General features: G+C 40.6%; 2 protein-coding genes across 2 annotated transcripts; one reads left to right on the forward strand and one right to left on the reverse strand.

Moving 5' to 3' along the window:
- Nucleotides 1–1,515: 1,515 nt before the first annotated feature.
- On the forward strand, nucleotides 1,516–17,278 carry wasf2 (WASP family member 2). Its single transcript, XM_030147303.1, has 9 exons — nucleotides 1,516–1,642; nucleotides 3,173–3,336; nucleotides 3,863–3,997; nucleotides 4,205–4,358; nucleotides 6,604–6,721; nucleotides 7,612–7,733; nucleotides 11,128–11,283; nucleotides 12,239–12,729; nucleotides 14,838–17,278. The coding sequence occupies exons 2-9, from the start codon at nucleotides 3,204–3,206 to the stop codon at nucleotides 14,993–14,995; spliced, it is 1,467 nt and encodes a 488-aa protein (XP_030003163.1). The 5' UTR covers nucleotides 1,516–1,642; nucleotides 3,173–3,203; the 3' UTR covers nucleotides 14,996–17,278.
- Nucleotides 17,279–17,688: 410 nt separating this feature from the next.
- gpr3 (G protein-coupled receptor 3) lies at nucleotides 17,689–21,146 on the reverse strand. Its single transcript, XM_030147313.1, has 2 exons — nucleotides 20,896–21,146; nucleotides 17,689–19,321 (listed from the first exon to the last, which is right to left on the reverse strand). The coding sequence occupies exon 2, from the start codon at nucleotides 19,291–19,293 to the stop codon at nucleotides 18,301–18,303; it is 993 nt and encodes a 330-aa protein (XP_030003173.1). The 5' UTR covers nucleotides 19,294–19,321; nucleotides 20,896–21,146; the 3' UTR covers nucleotides 17,689–18,300.
- Nucleotides 21,147–21,674: the final 528 nt, after the last annotated feature.

A 21,674-nucleotide genomic window follows, 5' to 3' on the forward strand; every position in this document is an offset into this window, starting at 1 on the left:
ACCCTAGTGAGGATAAAGTGGGTTGAATGAATGAATGAATGTTACAGATGATACAGATTATTGGTGTTGTCTGTCTCATCTATAAACTTCTCCTATCTACATTATATATAATTTGGTTTTCAGTGATCCAGTGTTGTCTACTGTTGCCCTTAAAGTTGGAATACTTTTGTTTTCAGACACATTCCTCTTTTTATTCCTATTTAAACACACCAGTAACTAGGTACAATGATTACATACTGAGTTCCAGTTACACTTTATCTATCAAGAAAAACTCACATTGTCACAATCGTCATGAGAGTATTAAAAAATATTTTACTACGACTTTATGGGGAACAATGGATTTATTAGGTATTAGACTTAAATGGTCACTTCAACAATTCTTCACTCGCTAATGAAGTTATGATAGATAATAGAAAGATAGTATAGCCAATGAATTATAAATATTGACATCTAGGCTTTTTCCACCTTCTAATTTAAAAGTCCACTATCACTCAATTTCCAGCTCATTTGATAATTTAAAAATCACTACATGAGGTACAAAAAATCCCTGTGGCACCTGAGTTTATTACAAAAATAAGAGAGAAAAAAGCAGCATAAAAAACAATAATTCTCGTTATGGTGCAGAATTTACATTTACATTACACAAAAAGAAAAAAAAGTTGTTTATTAATGTGTCACATCATTGAAAATATAACTGTAGTTTAAGTACCAACAAGCTGTTGCAAAATGAAGTGAAATCAAACTTTGTGTGGGTGTAACTACATCTAACATCAGATTTTAAGATTCCATGTGAAATCTGATTTACAGGAGTTACTTAGAGTTGTCAAAACCCTGAGACAGAGGCAAAAAGTGGAGGTAATATGTCTGGCAGAAGGAAATGTGCTGTTTGTCGATGCCACACAATGAATATATTTCAGATTTTTTTGTTACATATAAGGAGATCCTGAAGATTTGGATGTATTTGAATGTTTTGGGTTTTTTTTTTTTAATAAATTATTCATTCACCAAACATACTTGGTCTGTTTGTGTTTGCTGCAGGGTTGTATATTCCAAAACAAAAGCCTGTGTCATAATACTAAACTCCTGTCATTGCAACATTCACACAAACAGCTTTACTCGTCACTACCTAACATTTGGTTTAAACCAACTTATGAATTATTTAACCTTTACTGGAAATAGTTGATTTGAAGGACGCACTTAACACCCGTCTACCCGGGCTCACGGATCACTCATTTATCTTGTTGAGTGCTTTTCTGCTCGGTGAGCTCTTATTCATAAAGGCCAATGCCAGTCATTCCTCGGACGCGTTCCAACTCGCTGGAGCACACAGAGGAATGCGCTCCTGCCTCCACCCTCCGTTACGCAAATTACGGCCAGATGTTTGCCACTAGTCAGGGTGGAGTTGCGCTTTTTACGTTGAAAGTAACACATCCTGTTCTTAGCCGAGAGGACTGACAACTACAGTAACCAATGAGCTTTGAGAAGCTCAGTTACTCAACCAATCAGAAGTTCGCAATCCCGGGCCATCTGAGATCTGTTTAGTTCGACTGCGTACTGTACCGCTCAACATTTCTTGTGGAAATCTTAAGACAGAACACCAAATATAGGGTGTAGAGGGAACCTACAGGTGCCAAATTTGACGGTAAGTAAAGCATATTTAACTGTTGTTTCTATTGATGTAGTGAAGAATGTGAAAGTATGGCCATATGCCTGGTTCTTCGAGGTTAAGAGGCGCCTACAAGTTACTTCCTGCTCTGACGAGGCCGAGAACCCAAGTTACATTTGAGCCTTTGTAGCTAATGTAATGTAATGTTAGCAAAATGGTAACGTTTTCGACTCTTCATTTTTGTAGCAAGCTATCACGACCAAGGTTAAAACTTTATTCAAGATATAATACGTTTTTACAACTGAAACCTCAATAGAGTTTTTCAGTGTGTATGTGACAGACAGGAGTGTTTGTGTTGAGTACTGATCACACAAAGTGAAGCTCTGTCTCAGATGGACACAGATCCACACTGAAGGAGGACTCTTCATTAAAAAACGAATAAATCTGACACAGCTACACGGCATTGCACGTTTGCAAATGGGTATAAAATGTGCTGTCAAGTTCGTTTCAGCGAGTAACATTTGTATTGTGACCTCATCCTACTCTAAACATGAAAAACTTGTAATTAGGTAACCGAAATAGGGAATAGGAAGCAGTGTAGGCTATACTTACTGGAGGCTAAATTCTGCCCGCCTGCATTCACTTAGTAGAAGAGAGAGTCACTCAGCAAATCTGTGGGCACCTATGGGAGTTGTCATTTTCCTGTCAGATCACCATATGGCCCTGTAGAGATACTGGAGTTTACAGAATTGCATAAAGGCTACGATCTGTCCAGTTAAATACACTGAATATACAGGAAATGAATGCAATATACAGACCAATATTTTAAAAATTTACTGAGTCATTTTCCTTTTGTGTTCTCATAAACGGGGTGGATTTTAGGTTATGTGCTGAGTCCAGCAGGGCTTTAGTTTTGCTTCTGCTTTCGCCTTGTCTGGCTCAGAGTATATTTATACATATGTGTCTGGTTGTCAGCAACATGTGACTTACTTATATTCAATGACTGGATTCATTTGTTAAACAACTTAGCATAACTTAGTTACAAATAAATCCCGCATCAACTTTGACCTTGATTATTTTCCAATATATAATAACCTTTGACACAGACTTACTTCAATAGTGCAGAAGTCAAAAATAGTTTTTACTTATCATGAAACTGCATCATGCATGACAAAATATGACCTTTCTTGTCAGTTTGTAGTCTTGTTTTAGTATGCAGATTCATCTTAACATCAATTTGAACACACAGTTATGAATAAATTACAATTGTACCTAAGTCTTTTTTTTTAACTTTTACTTTTATTTTGCCTTGTACATTGTATAAAAACTACTGAACTCAACAGGTGATTGCTACTTATTTATCAACTGCTTGGGTAGTTACATCAGTTTGTTTGTCTGCCAAAATTAAAACTTGCACATATTTGGCACTTGTCACATGTTAATTTTGCACTCTGATTACAAATGTATGCAATACACAGTAAACTGTCTCAGTTTCATAGTGCTGTGACAGAAGTATTCAATGTATGACCCTTTTGAATTCAGAGATTTCCTCTTTTTTTCCATCAGGGTTGGGCGTCCCTACACACAACACCCAACCATGCCTTTGGTTACAAGAAATATCGAGCCTCGGCATGTGTGTCGTCAGACGATCCCAACCAATATCCGCAGTGAGTTGGAATGTGTCACCAATATCAGTCTGGCCAACATCATCCGCCAACTCGGGAGCCTCAGTGAGTATCTGCTCTGTGTGTCTGTGAACTTGTGAGATTACAATAGATTTGAAATGGTTTAGGACAGAACTTTACATACATCATGTAGCGATAAACTGATTAATTGGTGCCGATAGAACAGGCTATTTCTATTACTGTCACTATGGTATTGGCAGAACTTTGCCATGATAGTGGCCAGTGGCTAATATTAGGTTTCTCAGCCAGAAAACATCCTTTCAGTTGTACTGCATATTTTCCTTGACAGCCAAGATATCACGTTAGATTCAAAATACTGGCTGCAGTAATTGTATTGAGTTTTACACCATATTGTACAGCTCTATAGTCATAGTTCAGCTAACTGGATTAGCACAAGGAATGTGTCCTGAAACTAAATAGTCAGAGTTGGACTAAAATGAGTTTGAGTGTATTTTGCCAATGTGTGTGTGTTATGTTTTTTGTGGTTGGAAATTGATTATTAATTATGCTTCTGTGAGACAAATGGGTTCATGTGTGGAATAATAAATGGCTGGTGTGTCTCTGTTTGCAGGTAAGTATGCAGAGGATGTATTTGGAGAGCTGTTTGTGCAGGCTGGAGCATTTGCTGTCAGAGTAAATACACTGGGGGAAAGAGTCGATCGTCTGCAGGTCAAAGTCACTCAACTGGACCCCAAAGAAGAGGAAGGTAAAGATCCCTGATACTTGCAAAGATTTGCAGTACAGTCCTAGCAGCTGCTTTAAATGTCAACTGAAGATCCACTTAAGACTGAGCTTTCGTCAAATTTCAAGCAACAAATGATAAATTTTAAATTCTGCAACAGAAAACATTCAAGACTTTCATTATTTCACCTCCAGTACGTTACAAATTCAATGAAACATGTCTTTCTTTTAGTATCTCTGCAGGCCATCACTACTCGTAAAGCCTTCCGCAGTAGTCTGACCCAGGATCAGCAGATGTTCACCAGACCGTCTCTGCCAGTGCCTGTTCAGGACACCTACACAACCTGCGATCCTCCCCCACCACTCAACTACCTCAGCCAGTATCGGTAAGTCACATATGAAAGCACATGCCAGGCTCATATTTATTCAACAAGAGAAAAACGTGCAGGGAATAGCAAGGGCACATGCGTGAACATGTGCTAACACCAAGCGACACACATGATCTCAGTATTTTTATCTTTATTATTTATTATTCAGACCCATTTGTCTGTTGCATGGCTTCTAAAATGTGTGTACATATTAGAGGTAGACCGATGTCATCGGGCTGATATATTGATTTTTGTCAATATCTGCCTTAGTTTTTTTTTTTAAGCCGATATTTGATCAGTAGTAAGAATGTTGTAAGATATTTGATCACGCACCTGTGTGGGCGGCACTGGAAGTTCAATAAATGTTAAAAGAGTACTATGTGTATGCATAATAATTTCATTTATGTGCCTTCTTAAAAATCAGAATTATCTGAGTGTTTCAATTGTACTTTTTGGTCAATGCACTCTAAAAAAATGCATATATATATATATATATATATATATATATATATACACACACACACACACACACACATACACATATATATATTGGCTTGAAAAATCGGCTGTAGATATCGCCATCGGCTGACCAAATCTTTAAAAATTGACATTGGCCTTAGAAAAACCTGTATCTGTCGACCTCTAATACATTCTGATTAGGAGGTACATTATGTTTCTGCCATTGTGACATTCCTTCCTATTATGTGAACAATGTTGACCACAGTTTAATGGTGAGCATGACAGAAATAGATTGATCTACGTATATGAGAAGGCATGTCGACAGAGAGAACACAAATGCTTTATAATGTACTAGTCCAGCAACAAATGGTTCAAGAGTATTTGAAGTAAACCCCTCTGCTTGTTATTTTTCTCCATTTAGCCAAAGCAGCACTGGAGGATCTCAGTAACTATGTGTGTCACAGCCAGGTTGACATATATCATTGACATCTCGAATATAAATAATGCAGAAGGAAAAACATGTCAGTGGAAGTATGATTAATTAACAGCTAGTAGAGACATACGGTGGGGTGAAAAGGGGGAAGTGCATAAGCAGCAATTATAACAGTGTTGAGCAGTGTGATTTTGTGAGCGTATCCAGTTATATTTTAACTCTTGAAGATTACTTTAAATGTGAAAATGTAATTACTTTGAGCTGGACTGGTTTTATTTATAGTTGGCAGAAAATCTATTTGATTTGAAAGTCTTCAAATTTGGAATCGTGGTGCACTTTGCAGTAGTGATGTCACTTCCACTTACTGTAGAGAAACTGTACAAGAAGTGGTGAAACTATCAGTGTGCATGCATGACGCAATAATCACACACACCCCTCACTCATACGTGTCCATGTTACTCATCCGAGTGACCAAGTTATTATAAGGTGCTCTGGAATAAATGTCTCCTTGCCCAACTCTCTAACCGGAGTTCTGTTTTCAGCTACGTCTATCTGATCATTGAACTAGACATCCAGAGTGGCAGACTCTATCACAACAGTAGAGTGAAGAAGTGATAGACCTCCATTTGGTTCGTTTTTAGCAGGGTTGTAAAGGCCATGCATATACATTTCACAACGGGAATATACAGGAAATGTATAAATAGCATTAAAAAGAAAAAAGTCAGAAAAAACAGGTGCTACAGATGACAGTGTTGGATGGATAGATAGATAGATAGATAGATAGATAGATAGATAGATAGATAGATAGATAGATAGATAGATAGATAGATAGATAGATAGATAGATAGATAGATAGATAGATAGATAGATAGATAGATAGACTTTATTGTCTGTCACAAGTGACAGAAATTCTTCTTTGACAGGCTTGTATACAGCAACACACTAAAAACACAAACATTTAAACAAAACACATTAAAACAGCATTCAGGTGCAATCATGCTAAAAAGGAGAAGGGGTATTTGTCCATTTGTACTTTACATGTCTTGAACTCTTCTGCAGGCAGTATTCGATTTACTGCACTAGTCCTCTGGTGTTTGTCAGATGCTTCCTATTGTTTTGGCTCATTTTTATCGCAGGAAAAGGTGCCAGTCTAAATACTCACTTTAGGCTGTAGAACCCATTGAATTCTGTATTTTTTTGGTGGTGTGGTATCTTAAGAGACAGAAATAAGTATGCATAAAAACAATTAGAGGTGCTTCTGTGAGTGGGACAAAAGAAAGTGATGTGCTTATTAATAGCCACCTGCAACTGGTGGAAATCTTATTTATATAAAGATTTGGAATTATACTCGCTGTAACTGTTTGTCTGCAGGGAGGATGGGAAGGAGGCCCTGAAGTTTTACACTGACCCCTCCTACTTCTTCGATCTGTGGAAGGAGAAGATGCTGCAGGACACCAAGGACATCATGAAGGAGAAACGCAAGCATAGAGTGAGACTCACACAAACATGCTTATACATCTGACTAGTATCAGGACGTCATTAAGGTAATGGGGCAGAATGGGACCTTCCTACATCCTTGTTGATGCGCTAGGAGTCAGTCATTTGTTTACATTAGCAGGATCTGTTTCTAAAATAACAGTAACCGATGTTGTTCACTGTGGCTGCTGTAGAAGAGCTGAAGAGAGGTATAATGATTCTTGCAGATAAATATGCCCAAGTCTACTGCAAATACAAATACTACATATAAATTAATATACAGGCTATTTTGATGGATGGATGTTCTCAAAGTGGAAATAAAGAAACATTTACTACATAGTTTTTCCCAAATGTTACATGTTTTGAGGTAGAATCACAACCCACACTTGACTGAGTTACAGCCAAGCTGTTGAAGTTTTGCTTTAGTTTTCTGTTGATTCTGGAGGCTTAGGCTGTGTGTGATGAATTCTTGTTGTATCTAACTAGAAACTCTAAACATTAGGTCACATTGTCCTGCACGTAGAGCTGCAGTGTTTTCATGAATTACCAACATTGCGTTTCATGCATTAGTAAGACTCACTGCTCGTTGAAGTTTAGAAGATGGCCTCATGGGTGAGGGCAACACTCTGTAAAATACTGGAATTATACTGACAAACTGGACATTTTAAGTGATGATTAACAGAGGAAAAAAGCTTTGACAGTGTTGTTGTTCATTTTTTATGACACAATCAGTACAATCCTTCTGAAAAGCTCATTTGACAGATTAAGATTAGTCAGATCCAAGACAGTAAGATTGTCCAGCCTTATATCAAACCCTTAAAAAAAACAATGTATCACCATATAAAATGAAAGCTGGTCCATCCAACTGTCCATTAAACCCTAATTCTTTTTCCTTTTGAGCAGAAGGAGAAGAAAGACCACATGAACCAACGGACTCTTAATCCTCGGAAGATCAAGACCAGGAAGGAGGAATGGGAACGCCGCAAGATGGGGGAGGAGTTTGTGGTGCCAAAGAATGACATGATGTAAGTTAAAAGAAAGAGTGAAGTTAATTGATACAGAGATGTGGTGATCCACACGACTCAGAACAGAAGGATCATTTAGAGCAGTAGTTCTTAACCTTGTTGGAGGTACTGAACCCCACCAGTTTCATATGCGCATTCACCGAACCCTTCTTTATTAAAAAATAAAATATGATTTTTTTCAAATTCAAGACACAGGTATATGTTTTACTGGTGCACAAAATGAACCGTGCATTAACATCACTGTGTTCAAAGAACAAAACCAATACAGTGCATGAACTCACAACAAATTCCATACCTTTTCACAAAGACATGACCTTTTTAATACAACCACACTGAAATGGTTTTAATTTTTAACCTTATGTATTCCAATAATGAACTTATTGCATTTATGCTATTTATCATTTTTAACATTTTAACAAACACCCATCACCTAATTTCCATCAGGCTACAATAATAATGAATATTTACTGCAAATCAGTGTGACTTTTGCTGTTGTCGAGTGTGTGTCTTGACCTCCGCCGAACCCCTGAGACTGACTCACCGAACCCCTAGGGTTCAATCAAACCCAGGTTAAGAACGACTGATTTAGAGGGACTGAAGTGCAGATATCTTATATTTTAAAAGGGAAGTGGACTCTGTGTGTGGGTGTGGGTGTGTGTCTCGGGCATCAGCAGAATCTGGAAAGAGTTGACTGCTGCAGTTTGGCATACTTATGTGTTTTTGGTCAAGGAAGAGACTATCGAAAATGGCAAGTTGATAGGACCAGTATTTTGGGAGATATTAATTTTGGAATACAATAGCCTTACAGTCATGTTGCTATGCCCGTGGCGATTGACGAGAGGTGCAGTGCCACACTGCATGATGGTAAATGAAGTTAAAAACAGGAGCAATGCATTTACTAACTTCAGTCCCTAGATATCAGTATTGATATATTAATTGTCGTTTAATTATTAAAGAATGAATGCTCTCCCCAGCGTAAAAACTACCACATCTAGAACCCGTGGTCCCCCACGTCCTAGTGTAGTATAATCATTCAGTATTCATATTTTCACTAGAGTATTATCTCATGAAAAACACAATCATGTTTTTGTTGCCTTGGAATGAGCTGTTTAGGGAATGGGTCTACCATGTTTCGACATATTTCGACAGCAGCTCTCAATGGGCTTACGTTTAATCTTTTTTTGGTTATTATCATGTGTAGTATCCACTGTGAAGGTGCATTACCGTCACCTGCTATATCTGAGTGTGAGCTAGATTTAATATCCACTTAATTAAAAGTACATAACGGTTAAAACAAACAGTGACTAAGGGTGTTTTCACACATCGTACTCAAGTCCATATCCGAGTACGCTGGACGCCAAAGTCGGCTTAATTTTATCCATGTGAATACAAACATTCCATGCTTGAGTACCGTGCCCAAGTCCAGTTGAGAAGGTAGTCCTGGGTACAGACTGCCCAGACTCCAGCACGGTATGTTACCGTGTGAATGTGATCCGTCCCGGAGTCCGGAAGTGACCTAATCACCATTCCGACAACGGAAGTGGATTAATCACCATGAGACCATAGACGGCGCTCCTGTTGTCTCCTGAAAAAGCCTTGGATCCGTGTGGCATGGGTTTGCCTTATCAACTGAACTGCTTGGTGACATATCAGGGACAACGAAGGTTACTCTGCTTCTCTTTGCCTCAAACAGGCTAGCAGATAGGTAAGGGTTTGTCTTCTGACTTCCGCGTTTGTAGGATAGCGACAGAATTCCTTCCACACTGCCACCTACTGTTTTGGCTCTGTAACACCCACTCGTATTTGGGCACGGGCCACAGTACATGCATATGAACACAGCATCTGCAGGAAAGGTGTGAACATGTCCAAGGACTCGAGTACGCTGTGTGAAAACGCTCTAACAAGTGACTTGTGCATTTTGAGATGACACTTTTAAATAACTAGAAAATTCTAACTCTGTGAATTTATTATTTCTTTCTCTGTACCATAGTGACTTGGTTACAGAATTGGTATTTACATGCTGACTCCCTGTCTACTCTCATTTGGTTGTTTGTATACAGCGGCATGTCCTGTCTGAAAATGTTCTCAGGGGAATGGGTGTAGAGCTGGCCTCTGCAGATCGCAGTAAACAGAAGGACAGGTCACACCAAGCTTCAGGGTTGAAAATTTATTTTCATTGCAGCCAGGGGAAGTAGAATGAATAAACATGAAAAATATACAGAAACATATGAAATGGATATCTAAAAATATATACATGAGAAATCTTACGAATTTCTAACAGATCTCTGCTGTGCTATTTAATTCTGTTTGACTTACACGTGTTACACGAGTTGATAATATTCATCGTGGGCTATAAACCACCAAAAAACAGAAGTTCAAGGTTTTAATGCTTGTGTTGGTAACTACAATTACATATGAATGTCAAGTAAAAAGTAAAGTGTTATGATCATAACCATTCAAATGCAAATTGTACGACCTTAGAAATTGCTTAACTAGAATGTATAATATTTTTAAATTGATTAACCTATTTAGTCTCTGGCTTGTTTCTAAGTTTTTTGTTAGGGAGGGAAGGACAAGCTGCAAAACTGACTTGAGTCTATATCTGACTTATTTACTGTAAGTCATAACCTGTTGTGCATTGGGTAATATTTAGCAGCCGTGTGAACAGAAATGACAGTGGCATTATTTGTGATGCTTCCTCTTCAGTTTAACATTAACTAACAGCAGCTTATTAAGCGGTGCCTGCAGGTCTGTACAAAGTCCACAAAAATGTGAAACCCAATAGTTTTAATTTTAGGCTTTAAAATGTCTTAAATATGATTTTGACATGTAAGTTAAAAATGGATTTGACATAATGCTTAGCTGAATCCTGTTGCAGGAAAAATGCTCCAATGCTCAGCATAAAAAGGCGTCAGAAAAAACACACTTGTATATATTCTCATTGTCATTGTATGGTGCAGTGTTTTAAAACCCTCCTAAAAGACAGGTCATCCAGTAATCTGAGGGTTGGTGGTTTGAATCCTGCTCCGTCCCAGTCATGTGTCATTGTGTCCTTGGGTGAGACACTTTACTCTTTCCTCCAGTGTCAGTCACACTGGTATATGAACTTTTGATGGTGGTCAGAGAGGCCGTTGGCGCTGATTGGCTGCCATGTGTCTATCAGTCTACCCCACGGCCGCTGCGGCTACAGACGTAGTTTACCACCACTAGTGTGACTGTGGAGGGAATGAAAAATGGATTCAGTGTAAAGTACTTTGAGTGTCTAGAAAAGCAATGTACGAATCCAATCCATTATTATTATTATTATTATTATTATTATTATTATTATTATCATTATTATTATTATTATTATTATAAAATAAAGATGAAAAGCTAACCATGTTTATTTTTGTAGGAATTCTTCTGAGGGTCTGAATGGCAGTATTGGATCAGGTGAAGGCTTCAGTTCTGAACCTCTTGAGCAGAGTACTGGGTCCTATGCCTATGATCCTGGCTCCCCTCTCCCCCAGCCTAGTGATGACTTCCTGCCTCCTCCACCTCCAGACATGGCGTAAGTATCAACCTGCATAAAAGCCAACAGGCACACAAAAACACTCCACTATCAACATTAAGTCTTTTTTCCACCGAGGCGAGTCCAGGGCTGGTTCAGAGCCAGTGCCTAATCTTGAACCAGTTTCTGTTTCAACTGCCAAAGAACTCACTCTGGCCAGGAAAACTGGTTCCACAGTTGCACCATCGCTTTGCTGGTCCAACTAAAAAATACTTATGTCAGGGGCAGGACCAACAAGACCAACTAAAACTTTGTGCCACTATTGATGACTCAGTACCAAGACAGTCCTAACATAAAACCTTAAAGTAAAGAGCCAGAGCCCATATTCCATGTTATTCATTTATATCATCAATCAGTTGTATTTCATGTTTAACTACTTCAGAGACATATTTCAAAAGGACTTGTGCTTACTGGGCTGTCACGTATTTTGCTATCAAGGTGAAGCTTGTTGGCTAAGTTTAACAATGACATTAAAGTATTTGCAATACATTTTATGGCTGAACAACAGTAGTTTTTAAAAGTACAATAATAAAAGGTGAAGCATGATACAAAATCTGTATCCCAGTAAAACCCTGAAGTTTAATGCTAAGTTGCTCATCTTCAGACTTCTATAAATAAACCCTAATATGGAAGCTTTAGTGGTGTGAAGATTTAATCTCTTGTTTCACCTTGTGCTTGCAACATTCGGTACTGCAGATATTGTACATGTCTTCACTCACTATTCACATACGAAAGTACAGAGACGTTTCAGTGCTGTTGTGAAATGGCTCCACTCTGAACCAGCACTATTTCCATGCTCATGTAGGTTGAATAGCAAATGCCCAGCTAACACGTTTACAGCTGCACAGCGCACAGACAACAGTGAACATTAGCTGAGGCTGAAGCTCCAAAGACATGAGCGGTTAATGGAAGGGAATAAAGCCTCTGTTATTAACATCTGCGCTCCCACTGACAGGTATGATGGACATTATGGAGCACCAGCCCAGAACCGAGCCAGCATGCTGAGTCCAAGCCACCCTCCTCCTGCTCCCCCCATGTCTTCTCCCCCAGCCACCACCCGCCCCAGCCTTGCTCCACCACCCGCACCTCCTCCCCCTCCACCCCCCTCTGGCATTGGGGTGCCCCCACCACCTCCTGGCTTCGATGCCCCACCTTCTCCTCCTCCAATGTCCTCCTCTCCCTCTGCCTATCCCTCCCCACCAGCCCCCCCTCCTCCACCTTCTATGTCCTCTGTTTCTCCACCTCCTCCACCACCCATGCCTGCAGGTGGTGGTCCCCCGCCTCCACCTCCTCCCCCACCTCCACCTGGGCCTCCTCCTCCTCCATCTCTCAATGGGCCTGCTGCTCCTCCGTCTGGTGGTAGCTCGGCACCTGCTTCTACTCCCAAACCCCAACCAGCACCTGCCAGTGATGCTCGCAGTGACCTGCTGCAGGCCATTCGACAAGGTACAGTTGAGATCACGCTTCAGATTGTTTGAATAATAATGTAGGAAGTGTTTTCAGTGCGTGCTTGCATTTTTATTTGCACCGCCAACCTCCTTGTGATCCTCTTTGTAAGTAACGAAGAGCAAAGCAGCTTCAGTTGGTCCTGACTGGCAAAGAAGCAAACTGTGCCAACATAACCACGTGAACATGCAGTGATTTCTCATTCATTATTTTGGAAGTCTGTGTGTACAGCCTCAGACTGTGTGAAGTGTCAGCCAGAGTGTGTGTGTTGTAGTTATAAAAAATTTGGCTTCCACATGTACTCAGGCTGTACGATGCTAACACCTACTAAAACTCAGGCCTTGATGTGAGTCACTGCACAGAAATCAAACATTAGTGCATGATGTCCATCTGAGCCACTACAGGATAAACAATGAAGCTAGAGAGCTTGTTGTTACATAGTCGTGTTTATGTGTACTGGAAAATATTCAAAGAGGAGGAGCAGAATGTGGAAAATGTGGATCAGGAAAAAAGGCCAACATAGGGTGACAATTTTGCAAATAAACTTTGAGGTTAGTAGTTTTAGCTACAGAAATATAAACATACCTATAGCTGTGATCAATGATCCATTCCTACTCTTGTTCTTATTGGTTGTGTAGAAGGATGCAGGTGATGGCAATTTCTGATGCTATCAGTATTTTATCCCAGACTACATTTGGTCACAAGACCATGACAAGAGCTGTCTTTTAGGCTCTCTCAGAGTTTAATGTAGGATCACTACATTTCACATCTTTCCTCTGGGACAGCCCAAAATTGTGCAATGTATAGCTGGCTTTATGCTCTTTACAAGATCAGAAGATCCATATGTAGTGGACTGAATCTAAGAAATAAACTGAACTTTCATTCTTAACAAACGTAGCATGGGTTCAAGGTATCTTTACTGACTGAGAAGGACAATGGGATCTTCAGTCAGCAGTAATAAACAGTCATCAACCAAACGGCAGGCACACCAACAAATTACAGTGTGTCCTAGTACAAGGCAGATAGCAGCAAGGATAAATGACTGAATTGTTGCAGAGTACATCTGCATCCTGATGTTACCAACATAAATTCTCTCCACAGGGAATGGCTCAGATCTGTCTTAATTGATTGGGTCTTCTTCATCCTGACCTTTTTCAGGACATAGAGGGGGTTCAGTGGTGTGCCAGCAAGTTTGCTGCTCACCTCCACAATACCCAGTAAAACAGAGCAGTAATTGAAAGCATGTCTTGATTGCAAGTTGCATAACAGAAGGCCCTCAGTAGCACTTAAAATATGTTAAACCTTCACTACAAACACTTTAGACTTCTAACTACCAGTAACCACAGTTAGACTCAGTTCAGATTCTTCCATATGTGCACTTTAATTGTCATAATCTGTGTATGCTATATACTTACATGGAGTGTGATTTTTGACATGGTAGTGTCAGAACAAATTGAACATGTCCATTCTTCTTCTCTTCTTTAGAATGCTGTTGTTTTGACTCTAATGACAGCTATACATTTATTGTCAGTGTCAACACATTCTCTCTCTTTCTCTGAAAAAGAGATTAAAACCCCTTCTCTCTCTCTCTCTCTCTCTCTCTCTGAAAAAGAGACTAAAACAGCTAAAACTGTAGTTTGATAAGGCTCTTCCCAGCTCAGGCTGTTCAACTGTCTGTGAACTGGTCTGTTTTGAACTGGTCTGGTCTGTTTTGATGGTCACCGATCTCACGATTGTGTTAACCCCTCCCTGGCCATCGACAATGGCATTGATATTGATAAAATCCTATCAATTCCCACCCCAAGTGCAGATATCTCTTATGGCCGTAAGGTGCCATCTTTAATGCACATTTGTATGTTTAACGATTATATATTGATATTTTAATGTTTCTGCCAACAGAAAGTACATTGTGTGTTATTTTATTTATTTATTTTTTTCAAAATACAACTTTGTTAAATTATTTCAGTGTGTGTAAGTACTTTTTGAACATTTTGAGCACATTTCAGCAATAACATGATAATAATGATAACCATGATAATTTTGGCCACAATAACCGTGATATGACATTTTCTTATTGTTACATCTCTAATTCACTGTCTTTGTCTCAGGCTTCAACCTGCGGAAAGTGGAGGCACAGCGAGAGCAGGAGAAGAGGGATCACACTGGCAACGATGTGGCCGCCATCCTATCACGTCGTATTGCTGTGGAGTGCAGCGACAGCGAGGACGACTCCTCGGAGTTTGACGACGATGACTGGTCCGATTGATCATCATTCCTTTTTTCCCACCCTCACGACCACCTCCACCTTCAACAACCTAATTTCTCCTCACTTTCAAATTCCATTCGAACAGAGGTCCGTATTTCGTATGTGTGGTATGTTAATGTGACCTATTATCAGTCACGTGTTGACTCATTTATTTGTATTTATCCAAACATATTCAGATTAGAGGTGCAGAAGTCCAAAGATGAGTGTGTGTTTTCCTGGTCGTATTCCACTTTCCATTGCCATTATTGGAAAACACATAGCTGTTATTGATGTGAGGGCGGAGTGTGTCATGCAAGACTCTGCTGAGCTTGTGTATATACACACACACACCATCATTTGATGGCTCCATGTCAGGGAGCTTTCACACCTACCTCATTTAGTCTGGACATTCAAATTTAAAGTTTGATCAGAACCAAATCTGCAGGTGTGAAACCTCCCCCAGACCAGACAACTGGTCTGAAGTTTGTGACCAAAGACCACAGATGAGACTTATGATCAAACTGAACCGTGGTTCTAGTCTTTTCCATGGTGAAAACACTTTTTTGACAGATTCAGACTTTCAGAACCAATTGCATGAAGACAAGACTATCTATGCTAATAAACAAAAGAAGAAAAACAGAAAGATGTTAGATACAGCCTGTGTATAAACCAATCAATAGGCAGGTTTCCATCCAAATGAGTCACAAATTTTAACCACATTTTCAGAACTGTCAGAAGAAAATGCAAATTTATGCTTATCTGCATCGACGTCTGTTATGCAAATATGAAGAGTTGCTCACTCATTATCATCATCGTGGATTCAAACTTTTCTAGTTAGTGTTTCATACAATAATGTATTACCTGAGCAACTGATTGAGGAACTGATAAATCAGTTTTTTTTTGTCAAAAATCTGGACCTGCCTTGGCTTTTGTCCCACGAACTAAACTGCTGGTCTAGATCTGATAAGATAGTCTCAGTCTCTTCCAAAGGTTTTCACAGCTTCTGTTTGTCAGCTCCTCATACATGGGGATTCATTTCTATTTTCCATTTAATTTGGCATTTCTGTTTGTTTTCTTGTGTTAACTCATTGCACATTGCATTCTCATCATGAAATCTGGTGCAACTGCTCATATACACAATTACCTTTAGTTCTAACACCAACTTTTACACCTCTACCAAGCATAAAAACTTTGTTGTGTTCTGAATTTTTGGCATTTCCACTTTTTTTATGTCAGTTGAACATACAGATCAAATCAGCTGGATCGAAACTCACTTGGAGTTAGCTGACGGCTTTAAAATTGCTGTGTGAAAGTTAAACTACCTGGACCAAATGTATGCAATGTAAAACAAAAAACATGAACCTTGGTTCAGACTTTCAGGGGTGAAAACACCGTACGACTATCAGGTTGTGCTTTCATATGACCAAGCACATGTTTTGTCAGATGTAATAATATCACTCTGTTACTAAGGAGCATGGAGAGAAAATAAACAATTGCACTCATCCTCTTTCATATACAGTATTTGTATGTAAGATCTTGATGTCAAAGCATTTTCACTCATTTATTGAGTATATGATATAGATGTAAAATTTATGGTTTTTATTGCATACGAATCATCTTCTCTAAAAACGCATACAACTCTTTCAAACCTTAAAGCACACATTTTGCCACTTTATTTTCCTTACTTTTTGTATTAAATTGCTTTTTTAATGTGGTTGCCATGGGAACAGTTGACTTGTGGATGAGACATGGTTATGGCTTCATCAGTGTATATTCAGTGTGATGGGGATGTATTGACTCATGTCGACACCTGGGGTGTTTGATGAGATCACTGCACTGAACATATGCAGACGTTAAACAGAAATACCATGATTCACTCTGTACTGTGTTTGGTCTCTGTTGTGCATTCCTCTCTCTGCAGTTTTTAATCATCCTGGGCATGAATTAGGCTTGCAGGCTTTTATCACTGTGCTCTGTATGTCGCAGAATCGGGCAGCTTTGTTGCCTTCTGCTGCCTGTTAAGTGCCTTTTTTCCTATATAATACATTTTGGTATCAGATTGCACTTTGTAATCCATACTTGTCACTGATCAGCTTCTTCCCAAACAATAACAGTTGCTGTCGATGAGTAAAATGTAGAACTGACTGATGTGATGTTTAGTGTGGATGTTTTCAGGTGCCATTTTATTTGAAATTTTCTTGTGTTAAAGCACAATCAGAAAACATGTTTGGCCAAAGCTTTGCCTCTTCTACCTTAAATTCCCAAATGATTCTAGTTATTCCAATAAAGATCGAGCGAATGACAGTGATTGTTGAGATTTATTTCTGTGACGGTGGTTTAACGGTTTGTATGCTTTGTGTTGTGTGTGTTAAATAACAAGTTCCCAAGAACACCAAGACTTGGCAAAGGCCTCCCTGTGTTTTCATCCACAACTCCTCCTTTTATGTCAGCAGTTTGTTGTCTGTGTAGGGAGTGTGAAAACGAATGGACTGGATAAAAAGTTCCGAAAATTGAGTAGGAGGAGTGAAAAACCTCTTGCATAATTACCCATACTCATGCCAAGTCTGCTTTGTAGATTTTAAAAGGATGCACAGGATGCAGTGATAATGCTGAAGATTGCTTTATCCACCAAATAATTTAGATTGCAGGAACAGAGAGCACCGGTCTGTACCTAATTGAGTTGAAGAAGAGAAGAGAAGAGTGCTGACATCACGCAGTAGAAAAAAGCATATTTATTATTCATCAGTATAAAATATTCATTCATTTTAAAAACGTTGTGCAACATGAACATATGGTCAGTACCGTTCAAAGTGCCTTTAAAAGTATGTGCAAAATAGAATCTCAAAGATATACAACACTGCTTTTTCCAGACTTTCAAGTAAATAAAATTGGGCTTTGGATCGCTGATGTCAGTACAAAGTCCAGGCTTACATTTAGAGCCCGTCCCCTCTCCTATCTTAAAGTGCCAATGGTCATTAAATCCACTTCCTCTTATGAGTGGCCACATTTAGCATCCCTGTGATTGTTTCCTTCTGCGGATCCAGTGGAGCTACAATTTACTGAGGATGAGGCACAAAGAACACATAAGACAGTACATTAAGTCTTTGTGGCAGCAGCAGGAGAGCCGTTCCAAGATGGCCGCCAGCCAGGACAGTTCAGTACATTCTGATTTGTGGAAGGATTTCTCTCGAAGTGTGGGAGTCAAGTATGTGTATGTGTGAGACTTCATGTTCTGTCAGTGCAGGTATGTGTGTGTCCTGGCTTTCACACAAGGATAAATCTGGCATAGATCATGTGATAGTTTGAGTCTGGCGAGGTTTGCCGGTCTACACATCAACCGGGTAGTGTATGTGTGTGTTGTGTGTGTATCTGTGGGGGCAGCAGGCCTGGAGCAGCACCTTGCGAATGTCTTTGTTTCTCAGACTGTAGAGGATTGGGTTCAGCAGAGAACTTCCTGCTGCTGGCACCAAAGTGGCATAGGTGTAAAGAGGAGGGCTGGATGCGTCACCCAGCAGCCCCCAGAGTGAGAAAGGCATCCAGCAGCCCACGAACACGCTGAGGACCAGGATCAGCCGAGAGAAGCCCCTGCCGTTGACGTGTTTGTTTGCATATGATTGATTGGCTGGCAGGAAGTGCCTCTGGGTAGCGATGGCGTGCGCGTGTCGCCTCGCCACCTGACAGATCCCAGCATATAATTGTAAGGTTACCATGACTACCACCAGGAAGCCACCACATAAGAGGGAGAGGTATGTCCGGGTTAGAGGTCTGGCCACAGAGCAGGAATCGGGCTCTCCCAGACAGTGCCACCCCATTGCAGGCACCGCCCCGATGACACAGGCCCCCACCCAGACCAGCAGCAGGAGGATGGCAGCACGGTGGCGTGATTGACTCGAGCCATAGGTGAGGGCGTGGCTTAAAGACAGGTACCGGTCCAGGGCGACACCCATCAGGCTACAGAGAGAGGCGGTCAGTGATGTCACCAGCAGTCCTGAGGTCAGCAATTCAGACCAATCGCTGGGCTCCACGCAGAACAGGAAGAGGAAGTGCAGGATGAGCGCCACGCCTGCTAGGAGGTCAGCAAGTCCAAGGCTAGCCAGCAGCAGAAAAACAGGCGCACGCAGCGATGGGGTGGCCAGGATGGTGGTGACCACTATTGCGTTCTCTGTGGCGATGAGCGTCCCTGAAACACACAGGGCCACTCCCCACACGGTGAGGGGTGGGAGCTGATATGGAGAAGTGCCTTCCAGTTGGTCTGAGGGGAAGAAGGGGTCTGCACCTGAGGACTCCTCCCAACCCAGGTCAGAGGCGTTCAGGATCATGGTTGGTCAGTATTCTCAAATTCACAACCTAAGAGGGGAAAGAAAACATGGGAGAGACTGCCATTAGCTGTGATGGGTCATTAACAGAACCCCCTCTGTCCATTAGCAGCTCTTTGGTGACCAGTATGGTTTCAACCTCTGGAGATCCTGGAAGCTGCTTGAGGCCTCAGGCAGAGCAAAAGAGCACTTAATGGAATGGAATGAAACTTCAAATGTTATAGTCTGCTAATCTAATCCAGTTGAGGTAAATGAAATAAGATGAACGCTATTAGTGCAGTTAATGGCATTATGGCATTTCTTGTTCTCATACTGCACTCCACTGCGCTTTGGAGAAGCAGAAACTACAAAATATACTGGATAAACCCATTTACCAAGAACTCAATGTGATTTTTATAGGTAGCAATACAATTTGCACTTATTGACATTTTCACTTATTTCTTTGTATGTTCAGCTGTTTATGACATCTATACAAAGTGGTGGTTGGTGGTAACTGCAAACAATAATTTAAATTTTACAGATTGACAATTTGTTGACATGACAGAAATTGTCAAAGTATAAAGAGCGTTTAGATCCTTTGAAGGTTCACCTGAGTAAAGTCTGTAGTCACTCTTGGTTTGGTGTTCAGTGGTAGGATGCTAACAGCCTTTTGCTATCAGATCTTTCTCTTTCTTTCTTTCTTTCTTTCTTTCTTTCTTTCTTTCTTTCTTTCTTTTTCTTTCCTTCTTTTTCTTTCTTTCTTTCTTTTTTTTTTTTTTTTACATTTAAAGGCCTGCTGCTTCATTTGTGGAGAATTTTCAGGATTTCTGACTCCTAAAAAAGTCTTTCTTTCTTTCTTTCTTTCTTTCTTTCTTTCTTTCTTTCTTTCTTTCTTTCTTTCTTTCTTTCTTTCTAAATCTTGTTTGTAGCCCACTGTGCACCTAAAATTACACAAAGATAGAGGAGCCCCATTTTCAAAGGGTCATTTTTCAGTCATCATTAAATGTTTCTTTTCAGATTGTTTCATGTGCATAATTCAGATGTTTTGCCTCCATGTTTTTGGACGTGCGCTAAAACTGCCCCTGACGTCACAACCTGCGGGACGTCGCGCAAAACAAATCTGAGTTAATCAACACGAACCTTAATGCAGCAGTAGATAAACACATCTGAGCAAATGGTTCAAACATTCCGCTCTGTATAACAGTTCAAACGTCCTCATGTATGAATGCATCGTTGAATCTCCTTTCAGCTCCAAATATGAACACGTACTGTGCCCTGCAGAACAGCACGTCTTCAAACATAAACCCTGTAGACTAACTATGCTCTTAATGTTAGAGTCGGGCTGTTGCTGGCTGGTGTTATCTGTTTGTTCTTTGGTACATGTCATGATGTCCTACTGCGTTCCTTCTAAGTTATTTCATGATTTATTTTTAGATCTTGTCCTTTTTGATGCATCTCAGACTTGAGGAGGTATATCCCAGCTCCTTCTGCGGAGGACCCTGTTGTATAATACGTGCGGGTTCATTGCACCAGTTGAGGATGTCCACAACACAATCACGCACACAAGCACAGTGCACACACACTGACACACGCACATGCATGCATACACCACATTATTCCTCTTACCTTGTCAATAGGATTTCCAGGCAGTTTTGCAGTTTGACGCTTTGATCTTCAATAAGGTTTTAAGATCCGATCCAGGTTTTGCAGATGATATCAGGCCTGGCTGTGATGCTCTGAACTGGCTTAAATATGCAGAGCAGCCCCTGTGACTGACACCGGTCCGTGTTCCTCCGCTCCTCATCAAACTACCACTTTGCGTCCTTGTCTTCAGTCTCGTCGGAGCGCTCACAGAAGGCAGAATGGATGCTGTGGCGCGCGGACTCACCCACAAGAGAGCTCGTGTGACGTCAGTGAATGGGGATCTGGACCAATCAGGGCCCGACTTCGAGGATGCGGGGAGAGTACAGGGAGGGGAGGGGGGGGGCTGTATGGGGAGTAATTTCATTCAGAAAAATGCGGCATCTCTGGCGCCCCTCCCACTGCGGCTCGTTCACTATTGCTCTCATTTCTCGTAAATAATGAGCGCAGGTATAGACGGACCAACCCCCCTCCCCCAACTCTAACACTCTCACACACATTCCCATATTCTCAATAAAAAACAGAATGAATGGGGTAGAGGGAATTGTCTCGCGCGGGAGGGGGGGCGGGGCTGAGGTGAGGGGAGCTGTCCGCGGTGCTGAAACGCACCACAGTGACTCACGGCCTGGTTTCCTGAGTCTGCATCAACACACCCCTTTCACAGCAGACACTGAGTTGTTACAGCAGAAAATGCACAGGGTGATCACTGTAATTCTCAGGGGTTACTGCATTCCCTGATGGTACATCAGTTTCGTGGGTTTTGA

The sequence above is a fragment of the Sphaeramia orbicularis genome, chromosome 11 (genome assembly GCF_902148855.1).
Source record: "Sphaeramia orbicularis chromosome 11, fSphaOr1.1, whole genome shotgun sequence".
NCBI lineage: Eukaryota > Metazoa > Chordata > Actinopteri > Kurtiformes > Apogonidae > Sphaeramia > Sphaeramia orbicularis.